The sequence below is a fragment of the Meira miltonrushii genome (assembly GCF_003144205.1).
Source record: "Meira miltonrushii strain MCA 3882 unplaced genomic scaffold FA14scaffold_3, whole genome shotgun sequence".
NCBI classification, from domain to species: Eukaryota; Fungi; Basidiomycota; class Exobasidiomycetes; order Exobasidiales; family Brachybasidiaceae; genus Meira; species Meira miltonrushii.
In genome coordinates, this window is record NW_020289945.1 from 1611407 (window position 1) to 1627452 (window position 16046).

A 16046-nucleotide genomic window follows, 5' to 3' on the forward strand; every position below is an offset into this window, starting at 1 on the left:
CAGTCATTCATTCTTGCCACACTGCATTCATCACGATCAAATGGATCATACATAGGCACAAAATGGAGGTGGCAATGGGAGCTCGATTAAGGGGTGCGAGATTGCCAATCCGAAAGACAATCAGATACAGCAGTCTACCGCATAGAAGAAGACTACATTCATCTACGATCTGGCGTGGAAAGAATAACCAATCAAATGATGAGGCTGATTCGGAGAGAAATATTTTCAGCCAAGAGGCAATCGCAGAAGAAGAGGATATAGGTAAAGAAAGTTTACTGCAAAGACAACGTGATGCACTTTCTCGTGAACCTACATGGCAAGGTGATGAACGTGTACAAGATACAATCTTAAGAATGTTGATGGATAAACACCAACCTTTACGTATCAAAGGTCAATCTGCTCCCGGTCAACATCCTGCCGATGCAAAATTGCAATCTATTCAAAAACCCAATATGATGGCTTCTCCAAGTGCGGGAAGAGAATCAAATTCTGCAGCAATTGCAGATGTGGAAAAGATTATACCTGAGGGCGTAACTGAAGCAGGCGAAGATGGAAGACGATTAGCAAAGACGCCGGATAATAAACCTTGGAGAGCAGTATATGTGAACCCAATGCTTCAAGTTGGCAAAGAAGGAAAAGATGCAGATCCTTCTATTTATTATGCACGATATATTGGTCTTCCACCCTCTTCGCCACACCGTAGAAGCGCAAAGACGGCTAGCGGGAAGGAGCGTTTAAAGCTTGCAGGTATCAAAACAGAAACGTTACCTCTCGATGATCGTAACAAGATGCGTGCTATTCGTGAAGGTGTACGAAAGTGGGATAGAGCGGGAAGAATGCGCGGTGTAAAGGAAGAAGCGATGCAATACCGAAGAACAAGGGAAGAAGAACGCGAAAGGGGAACAATGGAAGAGCAGCCAATGTCTGATGAAGAAGTAGAGGAGTTACTCAATGCAGAAGGTGTTTTACAGGAAGGACAAGAGATGCGCTTATCATCTGCTTCTGATAGTAAAAAGGGAGAAGCGCAAATCGCAATGGTTGGTGGTAGAGGATTTCAGTCGATCGCAAATGAAAGAATAGAAGCAGCAATGAAGACGGATTATTTTAGACGAAATTCATTAAGAGGCAAACCACTAGAAAAGGATCTACATGCTAGTAATCCATATTTAAAAGGAGAAGAACGAATAATGAATAGACTTATTCAGAGACAAGGTGCCGCACCACCTTGGGTTGAGCTAAATGTACAATTGGAGAACGAGCAAAGCGATTTTCGCAAACGATTGGCTGACAGCTGGCTAAGACGAGCAACACGAATAATTCTAGCAACATCCTATATGCGAGAAGGTCTTGAACCTATTCGAATTCAATCTAATGAAACATTTGACGATTTAATGCAACGTGAAATGTTTAATTCTGGTCAAAAGAAATTGTTGAATTTGGTGAACGGATATACGGATTCTGAGTGGGAACAAAAAGAACAAGCATATCATGATGTTGGCATTCGTGATGTGAACAACCTCATTCGGAGATACAATGTCGTCGCTCCCGTCAGTGCACGAAGAGGTTTGTTGATTCGTGAGTGGGAATTAGATCGGCTGCGAAAAGAATCCCGGGTAGAGCTTGCAAGAAGATTAAGCGACGGCTTGATACCTTCAAGCACAAGCAATGCACAAAATACACACCACTCTTCCAGTGCATCAAAATCGTCTGCATCATCTACCTCAAACTTGTTCGGCGGTTGGCTCTCTTCTCCTGATGCAAGTCAAACAACACATCCATCTGGATATTCAGGCCGCTCCATTCAAGGCGGTGACGATGGAACGAGTGCTGGAGGAACGTCACATGAAGAAAGACATAGACATGCAAGACGTCGTTCTGCATCTGGTGGATATATTACCGCTTTCGTTCGTCGGACGGCTGAACGAGCTCGTCAGTTTGTCAATTGGTGATAAACGCACCCCCTTTGTATTACTCATGTATCATAGCGCATTTTAGCAATTTGGATGCCTTTCATTCATTGAATCTAAGTCGAAGACCGGCCTTTAGACATATCATGCATCATTATCATTATTCGTGGTAATACATTAAGCAAAACTTCAGCTCATCTTGTGTCTAGATTGCTCTGAGCTTGTTTAAGCTTTTCAAGAATATCGAGCATTTGATTTCGTTCTTGTGCCGATAACTTCATTAAATCTTCAACGCCAAGTTGTGTGATCTTATGACGAGATCCACTGCCAAACACAATCGAAACACGACCTTTACTGGGAGAAGAGGATGTTGAAGAAGACATTGACATGATCCGTTTTGATGAACCACCAGAATTGTTGCGTACCATAGGTGAAGAAGGAGGCATGGCCAAGAATCCAGAAGAGGAAGATCGAGATGCATTTGACGTCGTTTGATCTTTACGTGAAGAAGTGGCACGGATGGTAGAATGACTTCCTCTTGCATTGTTTGCCTTGCTCGTCATTCCCGTCAAGCTACTGGATCCGCTACTTCTTCCTCCACTTCCATTACCGAATGCTTTTGAGGAAGCAGAAGATCTTGCAATCCTTGGCTCGCTTGAAAGCATCTTTGCTCGCTTTTGTGCTTCTTCTCGCATGATTTGTGCAGTGTATGCTTCTTCATCCGGTAAAGAACAATCATCGTCATCGCTCAAACCCAATACACGCTCTTCATCAGGATATGACCTTGCTTCTTCAAAGATTGATTCACCTTCTTCAGATTCAGCAGTATCCAATGTCCCTCTTCTAGAAGCTTGAGCGGTATGCAAAGATGTTCGAGAGATGGGAGATTGGCCATCGCTATCACGACTGCGCTTGAATCCATCAATACCTTTTGCCAATTCAAGCAAATGTGCAGATGTTTCTGCTGCATCTTCGTCATCCGAAACATCTTCTTCCATCGCTTGCCAGTTACGACTCTTTTGCTTCTGATGGATAACGGAAGGCGATTGTCTGATTGTTCGTGGCATGGCATGGATCGTTCCATCAGGTGCCACAACTCCAATGATTGGACTACCGTTCATACTGAGCCATTGAACGCTTTCTCCTCTTCTTGCTGTTCGTGCTTTGCCGTTTGCTGGGGTGGGTGGTAAAGTAGGAATGCTGCTTGTACGTTCTGCAATCACAACGTCAGCACCTAGATTGGGCTTAAAAACAGCAGAAGATGGCGGTCGCATTGGACTTTCATTGCGAGATTCAGTGGGCTTCTGCGGCGAAGGCCGAACTACTTGTCTGGTCTTTCTTACGACGTTCTTCAATTTTGATCGACCATTCTGTGCTGTACCTCGTGCTCCTGCTGTGACATTCTTTACGGAGTCCAATTTAGCACTCTTCCCTTCTCGTTTCTCTTCATTCTCTCTTTGTTCTTCATCTTCTCCTTTGCGTTTTCTCTGCATCTTTTCCTCCTCCCATGCTCCTTGTCTGGCCTTATCAGCCACTACCGCTGCTCTCTCAACTGCTGCTTGTATATTTGCACCATATTCGTTGACAAAATCCCCCAGTCGCATAAGACGTACGGCTCTTGGCAATTTTGCAATGGCTTTGGCATGCATTTGTGTCCTTGTAGAATCTATACTGATCTGTAGCGTTTTCAAAGCCATTCGAAGTCGATTTTCGGCCTCTAAGTCGTAATTCTCCAGGAAGGATTCGATTTGGATCTCTGGCATGCCGTTTCGCTTCTTGCTTGGGGACAAAAACTTCATTCGGTTAGGTGAGGATTGTAGGGCGTGACTTTGCGAACTTATCTTGAGCTTTGAAGGAGAGGAAGAGGACGCAAATGCAGAAGATGATACCTTTGTCGCCTTTATTCTTGGAGGGGTAGATGCCTGTTGAGCGCGATTGTTCTTCCTTGCCGATTCACCTAGAACAGATCTCTGAGGTGATGAAAAGACGTTGTCTTCTTCGTCAACCTCATCGGAACTTTTTGCCGGTTGCTTCTTTTTCCTCGATTCAGTATGTTCATTCTCCTCTTCTGTTTGGGCTGATTTTAGCATCTTTATCTTCGTCTGCTTTGTGCTATTAGCTGTTCCTTTTGTTGTGGTCTTCTTTTTGCCCTTTGAATATTGTTGTATGGCTTCATCATCGTTTTCCCTATCAGAACGTCCATCTTCCTCCATTGCGTTTATGGATGTTGTTGTTGATGGGTTTTGACGTACTTTTGCGAATCCACGAGCGCCTTTCTTTTCGTGTTTTCGAATCAAAGCATCAATATCTTTATCGTTGTCTAGTATTGATGCATTTGCACGTATTTTTGCTGATCTTGCGGATGCATGTCGTGTTGGAGGTGGTGCAAGGATAGCACTTGAATTGGATGATGCCAACACGGAAGTGCTTGCTGAGCCGGATTTTGGAATACCTCTAGGCATGGTGTGATTATAGTAGCGTGTGATACTATCCCTTCCCTGGAAGATGTAGTGATTGTACTGATCAATTGAGTTATATCGTGATGATAGAATGATCAAACCCAACACGACAATCATGAAATGTAACAAATAGGAAATGCACACACAAGCACGCGTTCCACATACGCATACGCTCCACTACCATTTCAACGCGCTGGGCGTAAGGACGCGAATGAACACGTGATATAACACAAAGAGTAAACAAATGTCATCTTGCACCATCCCATGGACATGTGTATACCGGTCACCATGATGGTATGCTATTAGTAGCTCTTATTCCTCGAGCACATGCTCAAATTGCTGCGATAATGTGTGAAAGAGGCTTACTGACCTCCTTCTATTCTGTAAACCACGATGTGATCCAACAATGGCAACAAGCAATAATGAAGAAGACGTCTTTACCACAAATAACAAACAAATTTCACCTCAAAGCCCTACTGGTAGCACCACATTACGGTCTATCGTTGAGCGTTTAGAGCCTTCCATTGCTGGTCAACATGCAGGTATGCAAGAAGCATCTCTTCTACCTGAACTTGTTGAAGTACGTAAAACACCTTTTGGTAATGTGAGAGTGGTCAGTAATCCAAAAGAAGGCAATGAAGGGCAGAGAGGTGAAGTTGAAGCGCTTGGAATAACAATCACGAATCCACACCCGGCGTTCTTTGAACAAGCAAGAATCGCTTGTTTGAGTGGTGCAAGCCGGTTCCCAATCAAACAACGTACAAAGTATGGTAGAGCAGAATTATGGCAAGATGGAAAGATTATTTATCGTCATTCGCGGTCGGAATGTACTCTGTCAATAAAGTCGAATGGATCAAATGTGGCACTTTTCAACAGCTTCGATGCACCACTCATCGATCCTATCTTATTCAAAAAGCTTTACACTCTTGCATCTTCTTGGTTTACTCGATTTCGTCAGAATTTGACGATTGCTCAATTCCTCATACCGTCAAATGATGTCTTTGCAGCTTTAGTTTGCCAAGTACGAGCCAATGGACCCGAGCCTGATTTTGAAATACACTTTGTCTGTCATCAAAAGTTACTCGGTTTAGGGGAAGATATCTACGTCCGAGTCAGTCGTCAACGAAAACGCCTTGTGTATAATACAAAAGTCGGGCAACAGCTCAACAAGCAAGGTGAACCTTGGGCATGGAGATATGGCAACATCCCATTGCATAAAAAGAGCAACCCTTCCAAGTTGGGCATGTATAAATGGAGCTTGGATCTGTCTGGCTCACAAAGAACGCCGGAGATGCTTTCTAATCACGAATTCTTTGCGATTCAACAAGCATTGAAAATGATAGAAAAAGTAGATAGTATATTTAGGATAAGCTTTGATATATAACACCAAATGAACCCTATCTTACATCATCAGATTCCATTATGCATTTCTATTGTACAATTGATATGCGTTTATTTGCATCGCTTCTATGCATCCAATGCGAAGTGGTCTAATCGAATACTACCTTCATTTGGACAATTCGGGTCTATATCATCTTGCAAGGTTGGATCATTGATTGGGATATCATACTCTGTCTTGCGCAGATCATCATCATTGCCTACCCATCGCCAAACGTCAAACCGATGATTTAAGCCTTGTTGTTCTTGTACTGCATACGGTCCGCCATCTTGGGCAAATTTGCATTGACGAGAAGATTCCATGCCTGAACCACAACAGCCACCTGCGTAAGGCGAAGGTTGAATAAAGTAAATCGCACGAACACGAGAATGTACCAATGCCATACAACAATGTACGCATGGCTCGTGAGTGATGAATAACGACAAATTGTTCAACAAATAGTCTTGTCCGTTCAAGAGCCCTTTTGGAGTTCCTCCATTAGACGAAGAAGGAGAGGGGGGTCCAGTACTGGTACCCATAGAAGCAGCAACAGCCGCCTCTGCTTTTTGCATCGCCAGCCTATGCTCATCTGGATTAGCATGTGGATCCCGATAAAGATTAGCCACCTTTGCATTCAAGAGCAATAAACGTTCCCAATCCCTTTCACTTCGTACTTTTGCAACTTCACGAATCGCATTGGTGACCGCATGTTTGATCGGATTACGTTCGCTTCTTCGGGTATCCCAACCATGCACTTCGATACTCTTTTGTCCTTCTCCAACACCGCTAACGATCTTTCCACCTTCAGGATAAGTTGAGGTTACATGTACTCCTATCGGCACATCTCCATTCTTTTCTGCTTGCCATGCTGTCCTTAAACATTTTCTGAAATTGCGAATTGCCCATTCTTTGGCGATCGGTGTCCAAAGTTGAGCATCTAAAGCTCGATCCACCACCCCAGGAGAAGCACTACAGGAAGGCGCTTGTAATTGTCCAGAAAGCGAAGGAACGACGACAGAATTCAAAACTCTGCCATACTTTACGCTTACCGGCCAAAATTTCTTCCATTCCGGTAACCTGTTTCGACTTGGTGCAGGACCGTTTGGAACTTCTACTTGAAATGGTTTTGGTTCTGTTCCATCAAATGTGACATCGACTGGCTTGAGCAGCGAAAGTACATCATCGTATGACGGTAAATCTGCCACACGACAGACCAAGCCAAACAATTCACCGTTCTCACCCGTTCTTTGGAAAAGTCGTAAATGCCTCAAAGATTCATCTACATCTTCCATACCACTCGTTCCGCTTGCGCTACTGTCTGATTGATCTGATCCTTCGCCTTCATCTTCATCATCTCCATCTCTGCCATCTTTTCGCTGTCCGTTGCCATTTTGTGAGTGTCCGTTCGTATGCGCTGAAGGTGTGCCATTGTTCTTCTTGGATCTTGAAGATGACGCTGATCTTTCATTCGCATCACCACCTTGTTCTGCAGCTTTAAGTCTTCTAGCAACAGATCTAGAGAATTGCATGTAATTTTTTGATTTACGTGGATCAATTTCGACTGCCCAAACATGCATGAGCTCTAATGGTGTCGTATTTGGATCTGAAGCTGCCGTTATTCGCCAAAGAGGAGCTCCTTCCGGTCCAACAGGTTCATGCTTTGATTCTGGCATTTTGTATATTGATACTTTTGGAAGTTTGGAAGTGCTTGCCTTTGGCACTTGATCGATTTGCATTGTGTCAGCTATGACTTAGGCTGATGGTGATGAACTTGCCTCACGATTGAAATGGTAATGAGCACTACACGAATGTCCGCCCAAATTTCATTTCTTCCAAATAAAAAGTTTTGGCCCTCGTTTCATTAAAAGCAAAAAAATAAATAAAAATGTTCCCAGCCTTTGACACGCGATTTTATGAAGATCAACCAGCAAATTATATAAGCAGCACTAAATATTCTCTCCACTTCTGACTTTTACTTAATCCAGGGTGTATGATTCACAACATTCTTCTTAACCATCACAAAAGCACACACACACTGACAAATAATCACAATGTCACTGAGAGCAAGTGCACCAAGATGGTTACAAGCAAGTTCCGTATCTACACAATCATCAGCCAAAGAGTCTCCTATACGTAAACTTGCCGATGCATCAAAAGGATGTAGTGAACAAGGACAAGTGTATGCACAATGCATCTTTAAGGCACAATTCAGTAAAGAAGGAACGGGAGTTGAACGTGGCATATGCGAAAAAGAATTCATGGCATTCAAAGAATGTGTACAGACAAAAGTGAGTTCATCTGTAAGATCCTTTTGAGTGTTATACTAATTCATTCTCCTCTTTGTTGAACAGATGGGACGCAAGTGGTAGGTAAATCCCCAAATAATGTGTAATATCAGACTATACGCAAGTAGAAATGTATCAATAGATTGTATAGAAATACAGTGAGAAGTTCGTAAAATAATCGTAAAGGTCGTATGGAGTCGTGAAGAACTCTACAAGATGATCGTATGCTGTACGAGATCATCATAAAGGGAATCATCTAGATCACGTACAAGCGTGGTTGCAATTCCCACCACACTTCTGGCATCTAGATCTGGAAATTGTCGTAACAGTTTCATAGGCTGACTACTGGTCATCAGCTCATCGCGAATCAATAATAGTTGAGCAACGATGCATGGGATCGATAAGTGGGTTCCAAAGGCCAAAAGATAGTCCCACACTTGCAAGACTTGACGTAAAGGCGGCGTACATGCACATAATGTCAAAATTGAAGGGAATGCATACAGCTCTGCATTGAGCTGCTTTGATCGCAGATGATTGGAAAGTGCTGGATCGGCCATCTGTAAGCACCTTTCAAGCAATTGTAAGCCACGATGTACTCCGATTAATGTCGGTTGAACGTACGTCGGACAACAATTTTCGATAAAGTTGCAAAAGCACTGAAAAGCTTCTAGCTCGCTCGGCATGACGTACAAGAACGGAGCTGCCAGGACATTCATTCCTTGTACGTAGCTGAAAGTGAATGCTTTGCTTCCTGTCCATTTCACAACCTTTTTCGGTGCTCCATCGCTCCAATAACGCCAAACGAATGCGTCCAGCATCCGTATAAGGGCAGCTTCGTCTACTCGATTCTTGAATAGCTTATCCGTTGCAAGTGTTCTAGAGGTGTCATTCCGAATCTTGTCATGCAAAGGCGAAGGTCCTTTGGCTACGAGCGAAAGGTAGAGTGCCGCATCGACATCCCTGCAATCCAGCAAAAGTTTCCAAATCGTTGAACGAGCAGTGGAGCGATTGTTGGGTAGGCGAAACTGCAGTTGGAAAGCACGATCAGCCAACAACTTTCACATTGAATGTTACACAGCTTACTTACATCATCACCAGGTACCCCCTCTAAAAGGATAAGCCGCCTGAGCCTTTTCATAGTCTCTTCCCATTCTGCTTCCGTTAAGCCTGTTTGTTTAGCATATTTGCTGTCCACAGATCGAATCGCTTTCTGTCCTCGAGTGTCATTTAACTCGTCCGACAGATCTCGAGCTGATCTAGATCTTCTTGGTTTGTTATTAGGACCCGGTCCTAGAGATGAGAATCGACCTGATTGTGAAACAGGGGGTGGTTTTGTAGATGAGCCCGATTCAGTGTTACGATGTATTGGTACGATTAAAGTATGCTTGTCAAAGAACTTTGTCCATGCAATGTGAGACGGATCGACATTCTTGCTTGTACGATTGCCTTGAGACACCATCCTGCCACAAAGGGAAGGTGATGATGGTGTGGCTAAAGAGGTGAAGGGGAAAGGAGGGTCTCCTGTTGAAATTGGATATCTGTGCATTGAGCTTATTATATTTTATAATACAACGCGTACTACATCTGCAGGCCTGCATGCAATAGGAAGAACAACACCAAACACCTCCATCATTTTGTCAAATGGACAAGCGAGTTTGGGCATTATGGGCATCTTTGACGTAAATGGTAAGTCAGCTTTACAGAAGAATGTGAATAAAGAACTGACATCGAGCTCTCCTCAACCAATTTAAAGACTTGACCAATAAAATTGACGTCGGCTCGCAGCCTGGGACAATGTGGTCATTGAGTTCCCAAAAGCCAGGACATGGTTTGGGGGAATTACGAGATCCTAATTTCGATAAGCTTTGGCAGTGAGTCATTGTTCATTTGAACATGCGTTTGCCCTTGAAATATCCTCTTACTCCATCACTTTTATCTTCTTCTTCCCCACAGGAGTGATGGACTTCTGCCCCATCTGATCAACATACAATTTGCAAGGCGGACAGCCCTTACAGTAAGTACCAACTCCCTCTCCAGGCAGTCCGCACCATAGCTCACAGTGACTCTCTATTCGTACAGCATGTCTCACTATACACAGACTTCAAAGAAGATGATTCATATACCCCTCACAAAGTTCGCATTTTGGCCGGCACTCATTTCCACGATCTCGTCGAGGTTCGCACTAGGTGAGTAAAGATGGTAGGCTGTATTATCCTTTAAAGAGAAAGCTGAGATTTGGATATGGCCCTCCCCACACAGAGAATTACTGGAGCCAACGGGATGGAAGCACTTCATCTTGGACAATTTCGAAGACGGAAACGAATCGGATGATGGTGAAAATGATGGCAGTTCAGACGCATCCGATTCGAGCCAATCATCTACATCTTCCATATTACAACATCGAAGAAAGAGCGGTACGCATGCCGAGTTGAATACGAGCAAGAGACCATTAGACTATCTACCTTGTGGTGTAAGCAAACGTCATGCTCCCATTCATGCTTTTCTCGTCCAGATTTGCATCTTGTCAAATCATGCAGCAGGAAAGGATACACATATTCGTGGCATTCGTATCTTTGGACCGCCAACGAAAGCTTCTCGTGAAAAAGCAAAGCGTGATTTACGTAAATTGCGAGAAGCAAATTCAGAAAAAGGAGAAACGACGGCAGACATACATGCTCAACATGAGCAAAAGCGAAGAAAGAAGACATTAGACGGAATGCGAAGATGGGCTTTGGCGGAAGAAGTAGCAGTCAGTCATAATCCGGATGCATCCCAAAACGCAGAAAGAGAAGATGATGAGGAGTTCCGCATACATACATCTCGTCGGCTAAATCTGCTTTCTAGTATTCGATAGTATTCGTTTCCAGCCTTAATGTACTTTTATCTAAACCCTTGGATACTCAAAAGATCAAAGACCAGTTTCCTCATCCTCTGAGAATAATCTGTATATCGAATGCATTGTGAGCTCGAGTATATGTGATGAATCAAGAACAAACGCCAGAGTTGAAAGATGCGGGATTGAAAAAAGTTTGCTTTCAGACTTTCTGCAAATTTCTGTGCAATTCAGCCTTTGTTTGTGTAACACGTTCCAATAGCTTCTCAACCACTTTTGCGTTATTCTTATCGAAAGCTTCATTGATCGTTTTCAACTTTTCCTGTGTTTCTTTCTCTACCTGTGATTGTGAAGATGATTGAGATCCTTCGTACTGTTGGGGGAATAGAAAATGTCAGATTGAGCGCAGAGAAGCCTTTTGTGATGATGTCCTTCTTACCTCTTTCTTGAAGTTGTTGAATTCATCTTCTTGCTTTGATTTAAGCTCTTCAATCTCCTTTGCTGCTTCTGATCGTGCATCTTTGAGCTTTTGTGTACGGTCTACGAAGTGTTAGAGTGATAAGTATATGCTGTATCCCAGATCCTCTCTTCCAACCATTCACTCACATGTTCTGGCCTTTTGTACAATCTTTGCAGCTTCTTTTTCTGCCTCCAACAATGTTTGAATACCGGTCGATTGTGCCGCCTGACATAAAAAGGAGGATGATGGTCAGATTTGTTGATGTATAATCAGATTCCCTTTACTCACCATCTTGCTTCTGGTTTCTAGTACACAATACAGATTGATCGATGGTGTAGAAGTAGAAGTGATGTTTGACAAATTGGACAAGTTTGTGAGAAAGTATCCGTGCGACGCAGGCTGTTACAGAGTCAAATGCGTGCGATATGCACTGCTGCTAAAAGGGGCTTCCACTCTGCTCCTACGCTGCCCTATTCGTAACCCACGTTTTTTGCAACAGCGCCTGGGCAAGAAACGTAAGCTATGCCCTTCAAGCGTGCACACACATAGCCAGGGCGCAATCTTAGCTTAATGAATAGCAGGTATACCCTACGTGCCTGCTCTCGCCATCAACAAGATAAGGATTTCCTTGGTATTGTTATGATCTGGAAATCATCTTTTGTACAAAGTGTATAATTCTGTGTTTTCTACATTGGTGAGAGATTAATTTACAAAAGAGATTTACATGTGTTGATGGGAATGTTTAGAAACCTCCTTCTTCAATATCTCGGATTCACAGCTGTAACCTGTTTACGTCGCAAAATACGTTCTGCCTTTGGAGATTCAAAAGATGACCGTGTTTTTCTCTCAGCTTTTGGACTGGTATCAATCATTTGAATATCGTCTTTTGCTGGTGTGGCTGCAGCATTTCCATTCATTCTCCTCGGTGTCTTCTTTTCAGGTCTTTCTTCTTCTTGTAAAGGTTCGGCTGAAGTCTCACTACCTCTGATCATGTCATTCTTGCGTTTGAATCCTCTTGATGGAGGCGTTGACATTGGAGAAGAGGCAGAGGCATCATTCTCATTGTTGCCATTCACTGCTGACCAGTCAGCACTTCGAGCTTCATTCTCGATCAATTCTGCGCTTGCAGGTAAGACAACGTCAGGCTGGTTAGGATCATGTAGAAGAACTCTGCCTGATTCTCCTGCGTCATAATTATTGTTGCCATCTACATCCTCCTGCTGTTCTTGCACCACTTCTTGCTCCACCCCGTTCTGCAATTCTGCTTGTGGTTGATCGACTTGACTTTCACCAGCAGCTTCAACAACTTTACCTAGCAAATCATCAGGTTGACTCAACGAACGAACGAAAAGGAAGGGTGCCCAATGCAGATTCTCCGGTTTGATCTTCATATTTCCCTTTGCTTCGTAATTCTTGATATGTGCAATCACATAATCACGGTCAAAGTGAATACTATAATCCGTCGGGATGGCCAATGAACTTTCTTTATCTTTCTCGGAAATCGTTGAAGATGAAATACCACTACGGACCGGTCTGCTACTTGAAACACCACCTTCTCGTGATTTATACTTGGACGTTGCTGGTGCTCGAATTCGACCAGATTGACCATCATTTATTGTGATCATATCTTGTTCGCGTAATACGTAATAAACATCCTCCAATGTCATTGAAGTAGCTTTACTGATATCTTCCAGCGACACATGATCGGGGCCAGAGCGTAAATAATAGAACACGGCTAGCGTCCAGTAGTTTCGATAACTCAGCAAACCCAAATCTGATAACGGCTTTTCAGGGGATCCCGTCTTGTTCTCCTTCTTAGAGAGAAGGTAGCTCAAATCGATCAAAAAGTTTCCCCAACCTCTTCTTTGACGAATAGGAAGGGTCATGATACAGCTCAAGTTGTAGTTCAGCGGACTACGTTTCTCTTTCGAGAAATAACCGACAAAGTGAGCGCCAAGCTGATCAACTTCACAACAGATGTAGAACAAGAAAGGTTCAACATCATAGTAAAGCGTCTTATGATCCAAGAACATCTTTGCGAGCAAGCATAGATTTTGACAGTAAATTTTGTTCTTCCTTCCGTCCACTTCAAAGACTGAGACATTTCCATCACGATAGATTTCAGCTCCGGGTGGATGTCGCATCTTGCATTTCATCCTATGTCGCATTGCCATAAATCTGCTTTTCATATACTTGAAGCAATGCTCACAAATCCAAAGACGACCATCAGGAACCATACTGTATTCTTCGGGATAAGGAGCTTGATACCATGTATCGACATCGTACTGTGCGAAACGAATGCATTTGATTGGCATAGCTTTGCCTGTTTCAGCGCCCGTTGCAGTTGATGTGATCGGTGTCGAAGGAGTGGAAGGCTCTGTCGATGGTGCTACACTTTGAGGTCCTTTTGCGCTCTTGCGTACTACCTTATCACCGCCTGTGCCCGTGCCCGCCCATGAAGTTCCAGCAAAGTAGCCGTTTGCATTTGCATTGATGCCATTTCCATGCATGATCGCTCCAATCTTTTTACTCTGTCTAGCATTCGTAGAGCTTGCAAGACTAGATACAGCACCTCCTAATTTGGTCTCCGCCGAGACTCTGCTTTGTTCAAACCGCTGCCTATCCTCTTGTTGCGGCGCAGTCTTTGTCGTATCCGCATCTTGCATTGACAAAACACCACCGAAAGGATCCTCTTCTTCAGAATTCTCTTCCTCTTCTGCTTCTTCATCAAGTGGAGACATAGCTCGTGGTGTTGGAATAGACGAATCTGTAGAAGCCATTTCGTAATCTTCTTCATCATTGGGAAAAGGATCTGGAATGGCAAGTGAGGATGGACGTGCGGATCTTGATCTGTCTGTTACGCCTTTGCCCAATCCACGACCACTTCCGCCTAATCGATTCCTTGCGCTAATTTTCAGACGCACTACCATAGAGTGATTTGCTTGTTCCTGAGGCAGATTCTTCTGCTTCTTTGGTCTTCCTACAGATTTGATACGATGTTCCTCATGCACGTCCGCAAGTCTAGATGCTGATGGACTCGCACTCAACTCGTAAGATCGATCTGGATCTGTCGGTTTTCGTATCCTTCTTCCTTTTCCCATCAGAGAGGATCCAGGTCGAAGTTGTTGTCTAGCCTGACCCATCGTCTGAGGTGAAGGTAAATCGTCATTGTCGTCTGAAAGATCCATCGGCAAAGGCGAGCTGGCACGCATTGGACCTTTGAATTTAGCAGCACTCTTCTTACCTTGCAAAGAGGCACTGCCGATATTTGCTCCAGCTTCCCACGCTCCAAATGAAGAAGCGAGAGGCGAAGCTTGCCTGGGTATATGCTGACGTCCGTTAAGAAAAATACCGTTTTTCTTGCGTTTGTTTGTCTGCAACGCTTGTTTGACGTAATTGCCAAGGTGTAGACAAGTTGGACAAGACCATATACCTTTTGGTGGTTTTTCTAGAGGAGGATTTAAACAGTAAAGGTGCCATCCTCGATCACATCGATCGCAAAACATGATGGCAGAATCATCTCCCTTTTCACAACAGATCTCGCACGTCTTACATTCCATGCATCGCCAATTGTACTCCTGGGCAACAGCTGTTTTGCGTTGATTTCTTCCCCACTTCATACAACTGGGATGACCACTACTTCCGCATTCTACGCAACTGATCAGCACTTCCGGTAGACCAGTCTTGAAGTTGTTTTGGACAGTCCCTTGACAGAATGCACAAAGGACGTCTGGCTTATGTGCTGGGCCGATGAAAGATGCTATTGACGAGCTGCCATTTGGTGTGATGTTTTTGGATCTGTGTGGTGTGTTGGATGTCGAGGCTATGCTATTGGCGGATGTTGAAGCCTTTTTCGATCGTCTTGCTTTGGGGGGTGAATAGGTAGATGTAGATGACGTACTTCCGTTGCCATTCGCATTGACTAACTCATTCACAACGCTTTCCTCGTCATCGCTATTGGGATCGAATTCGCTCTCTGATGATTGGATCACCCTTCTACGTTGAATTGCCATCTTGGCTTCAGGGCGATCTTTTATCGACCTCAGCGTAGCATTGATCGATTGTTCTGACAGATAGTAGCATGGATCGTTCTCTTGTCTCTTTGAAGCGGAAGACGTAAATTGGTCGAGTAGTAGGGCGGGCGATTTATTTGTTGAAATACCTTTTCTTTTTCTCGCCGCTTTGAAAGCGCTTCAAAGGAGGTGCATATATGGATATGATTGTGATGTGTATGACGAGCTTGCTTCTTTGCCAATCTTGTCAGGATATAGAGAGAAGTAAAGAATACCTTTTTGTGAATCAGTTTTGCCAACTACCTTTTCTCATCAAAAACCATCAACTCAGTTGCATAATCTCCATATTCTTAGCGCAGCACAGCTCAGGCAGTGAAGGAGGAGGGCGCTGCGCAAGCAAGCAAGCAGCAAGCAACGCGCAGTGTACACCCCCCAAAAGTCGCGTTTATGAAAAAGAGCGCGTTTTTACGCTTAGCATTAAGAGGAGTCATTCACACACTCTTAAAGGAGCCAAAACGTGTCCAGCGCGTTATCTCTCCCGTCATCATCAAGGTGTGATGTGACGTATGGTGATAGTCTATTTGAATAAGAAGAGTGATAATGAAATGACCTCTTAATTCATTGCAACCCATCATCTTGCTTTTGAGTCTGCTTGATTTCCTTCTGGTAGCTGTTTTGAAGTGTTGCAACGATTTGACTGGTAAAGTGCCT

At 43.8% G+C, this 16046-nt stretch overlaps 9 protein-coding genes across 9 annotated transcripts; 4 read left to right on the forward strand and 5 right to left on the reverse strand.

The window, feature by feature from the left end:
- Positions 1 to 74: 74 nt before the first annotated feature.
- FA14DRAFT_125284 (uncharacterized protein) lies at positions 75 to 1949 on the forward strand (the record flags this gene model as incomplete). Its single annotated transcript, XM_025496697.1, has 2 exons — positions 75 to 935; positions 1017 to 1949. The coding sequence occupies 2 exons, from the start codon at positions 75 to 77 to the stop codon at positions 1947 to 1949; spliced, it is 1794 nt and encodes a 597-aa protein (XP_025354118.1).
- Positions 1950 to 2054: 105 nt separating this feature from the next.
- On the reverse strand, positions 2055 to 4440 carry FA14DRAFT_161487 (uncharacterized protein). The gene has a single exon (XM_025499139.1). It carries the CDS (start codon positions 4367 to 4369, stop codon positions 2102 to 2104), a length of 2268 nt encoding a protein of 755 aa, XP_025354119.1. The 5' UTR covers positions 4370 to 4440; the 3' UTR covers positions 2055 to 2101.
- Positions 4441 to 4772: 332 nt separating this feature from the next.
- Positions 4773 to 5750, forward strand: FA14DRAFT_156500 (uncharacterized protein; the record flags this gene model as incomplete). The annotated part of the gene is made up of 1 exon (XM_025497830.1): positions 4773 to 5750. One exon carries the CDS (start codon positions 4773 to 4775, stop codon positions 5748 to 5750), a length of 978 nt encoding a protein of 325 aa, XP_025354120.1.
- On the reverse strand, positions 5742 to 7591 carry FA14DRAFT_161488 (uncharacterized protein). Its single transcript, XM_025499140.1, has one exon. The coding sequence runs from the start codon at positions 7478 to 7480 to the stop codon at positions 5834 to 5836; it is 1647 nt and encodes a 548-aa protein (XP_025354121.1). The 5' UTR covers positions 7481 to 7591; the 3' UTR covers positions 5742 to 5833.
- Positions 7592 to 7692: 101 nt separating this feature from the next.
- On the forward strand, positions 7693 to 8200 carry FA14DRAFT_190938 (uncharacterized protein). The gene is made up of 2 exons (XM_025501830.1): positions 7693 to 8032; positions 8096 to 8200. Exons 1-2 carry the CDS (start codon positions 7796 to 7798, stop codon positions 8111 to 8113), a joined length of 255 nt encoding a protein of 84 aa, XP_025354122.1. The 5' UTR covers positions 7693 to 7795; the 3' UTR covers positions 8114 to 8200.
- Positions 8154 to 9545, reverse strand: FA14DRAFT_161489 (TBC-domain-containing protein). The gene is made up of 2 exons (XM_025499141.1): positions 9117 to 9545; positions 8154 to 9054 (listed from the first exon to the last, which is right to left on the reverse strand). The coding sequence occupies exons 1-2, from the start codon at positions 9486 to 9488 to the stop codon at positions 8239 to 8241; spliced, it is 1188 nt and encodes a 395-aa protein (XP_025354123.1). The 5' UTR covers positions 9489 to 9545; the 3' UTR covers positions 8154 to 8238.
- Positions 9546 to 9693: 148 nt separating this feature from the next.
- Positions 9694 to 11008, forward strand: FA14DRAFT_173575 (galactose-binding like protein; the record flags this gene model as incomplete). The annotated part of the gene is made up of 5 exons (XM_025500489.1): positions 9694 to 9715; positions 9783 to 9900; positions 9983 to 10043; positions 10109 to 10215; positions 10289 to 11008. The coding sequence occupies 5 exons, from the start codon at positions 9694 to 9696 to the stop codon at positions 10881 to 10883; spliced, it is 903 nt and encodes a 300-aa protein (XP_025354124.1). The 3' UTR covers positions 10884 to 11008.
- A 56-nt stretch (positions 11009 to 11064) lies between these two features.
- FA14DRAFT_156504 (putative vacuolar ATP synthase subunit G) lies at positions 11065 to 11613 on the reverse strand (the record flags this gene model as incomplete). The annotated part of the gene is made up of 4 exons (XM_025497831.1): positions 11065 to 11235; positions 11302 to 11402; positions 11469 to 11547; positions 11611 to 11613. 4 exons carry the CDS (start codon positions 11611 to 11613, stop codon positions 11065 to 11067), a joined length of 354 nt encoding a protein of 117 aa, XP_025354125.1.
- Positions 11614 to 11940: 327 nt separating this feature from the next.
- On the reverse strand, positions 11941 to 15720 carry FA14DRAFT_161491 (uncharacterized protein). Its single transcript, XM_025499142.1, has one exon. It carries the CDS (start codon positions 15333 to 15335, stop codon positions 12081 to 12083), a length of 3255 nt encoding a protein of 1084 aa, XP_025354126.1. The 5' UTR covers positions 15336 to 15720; the 3' UTR covers positions 11941 to 12080.
- Positions 15721 to 16046: the final 326 nt, after the last annotated feature.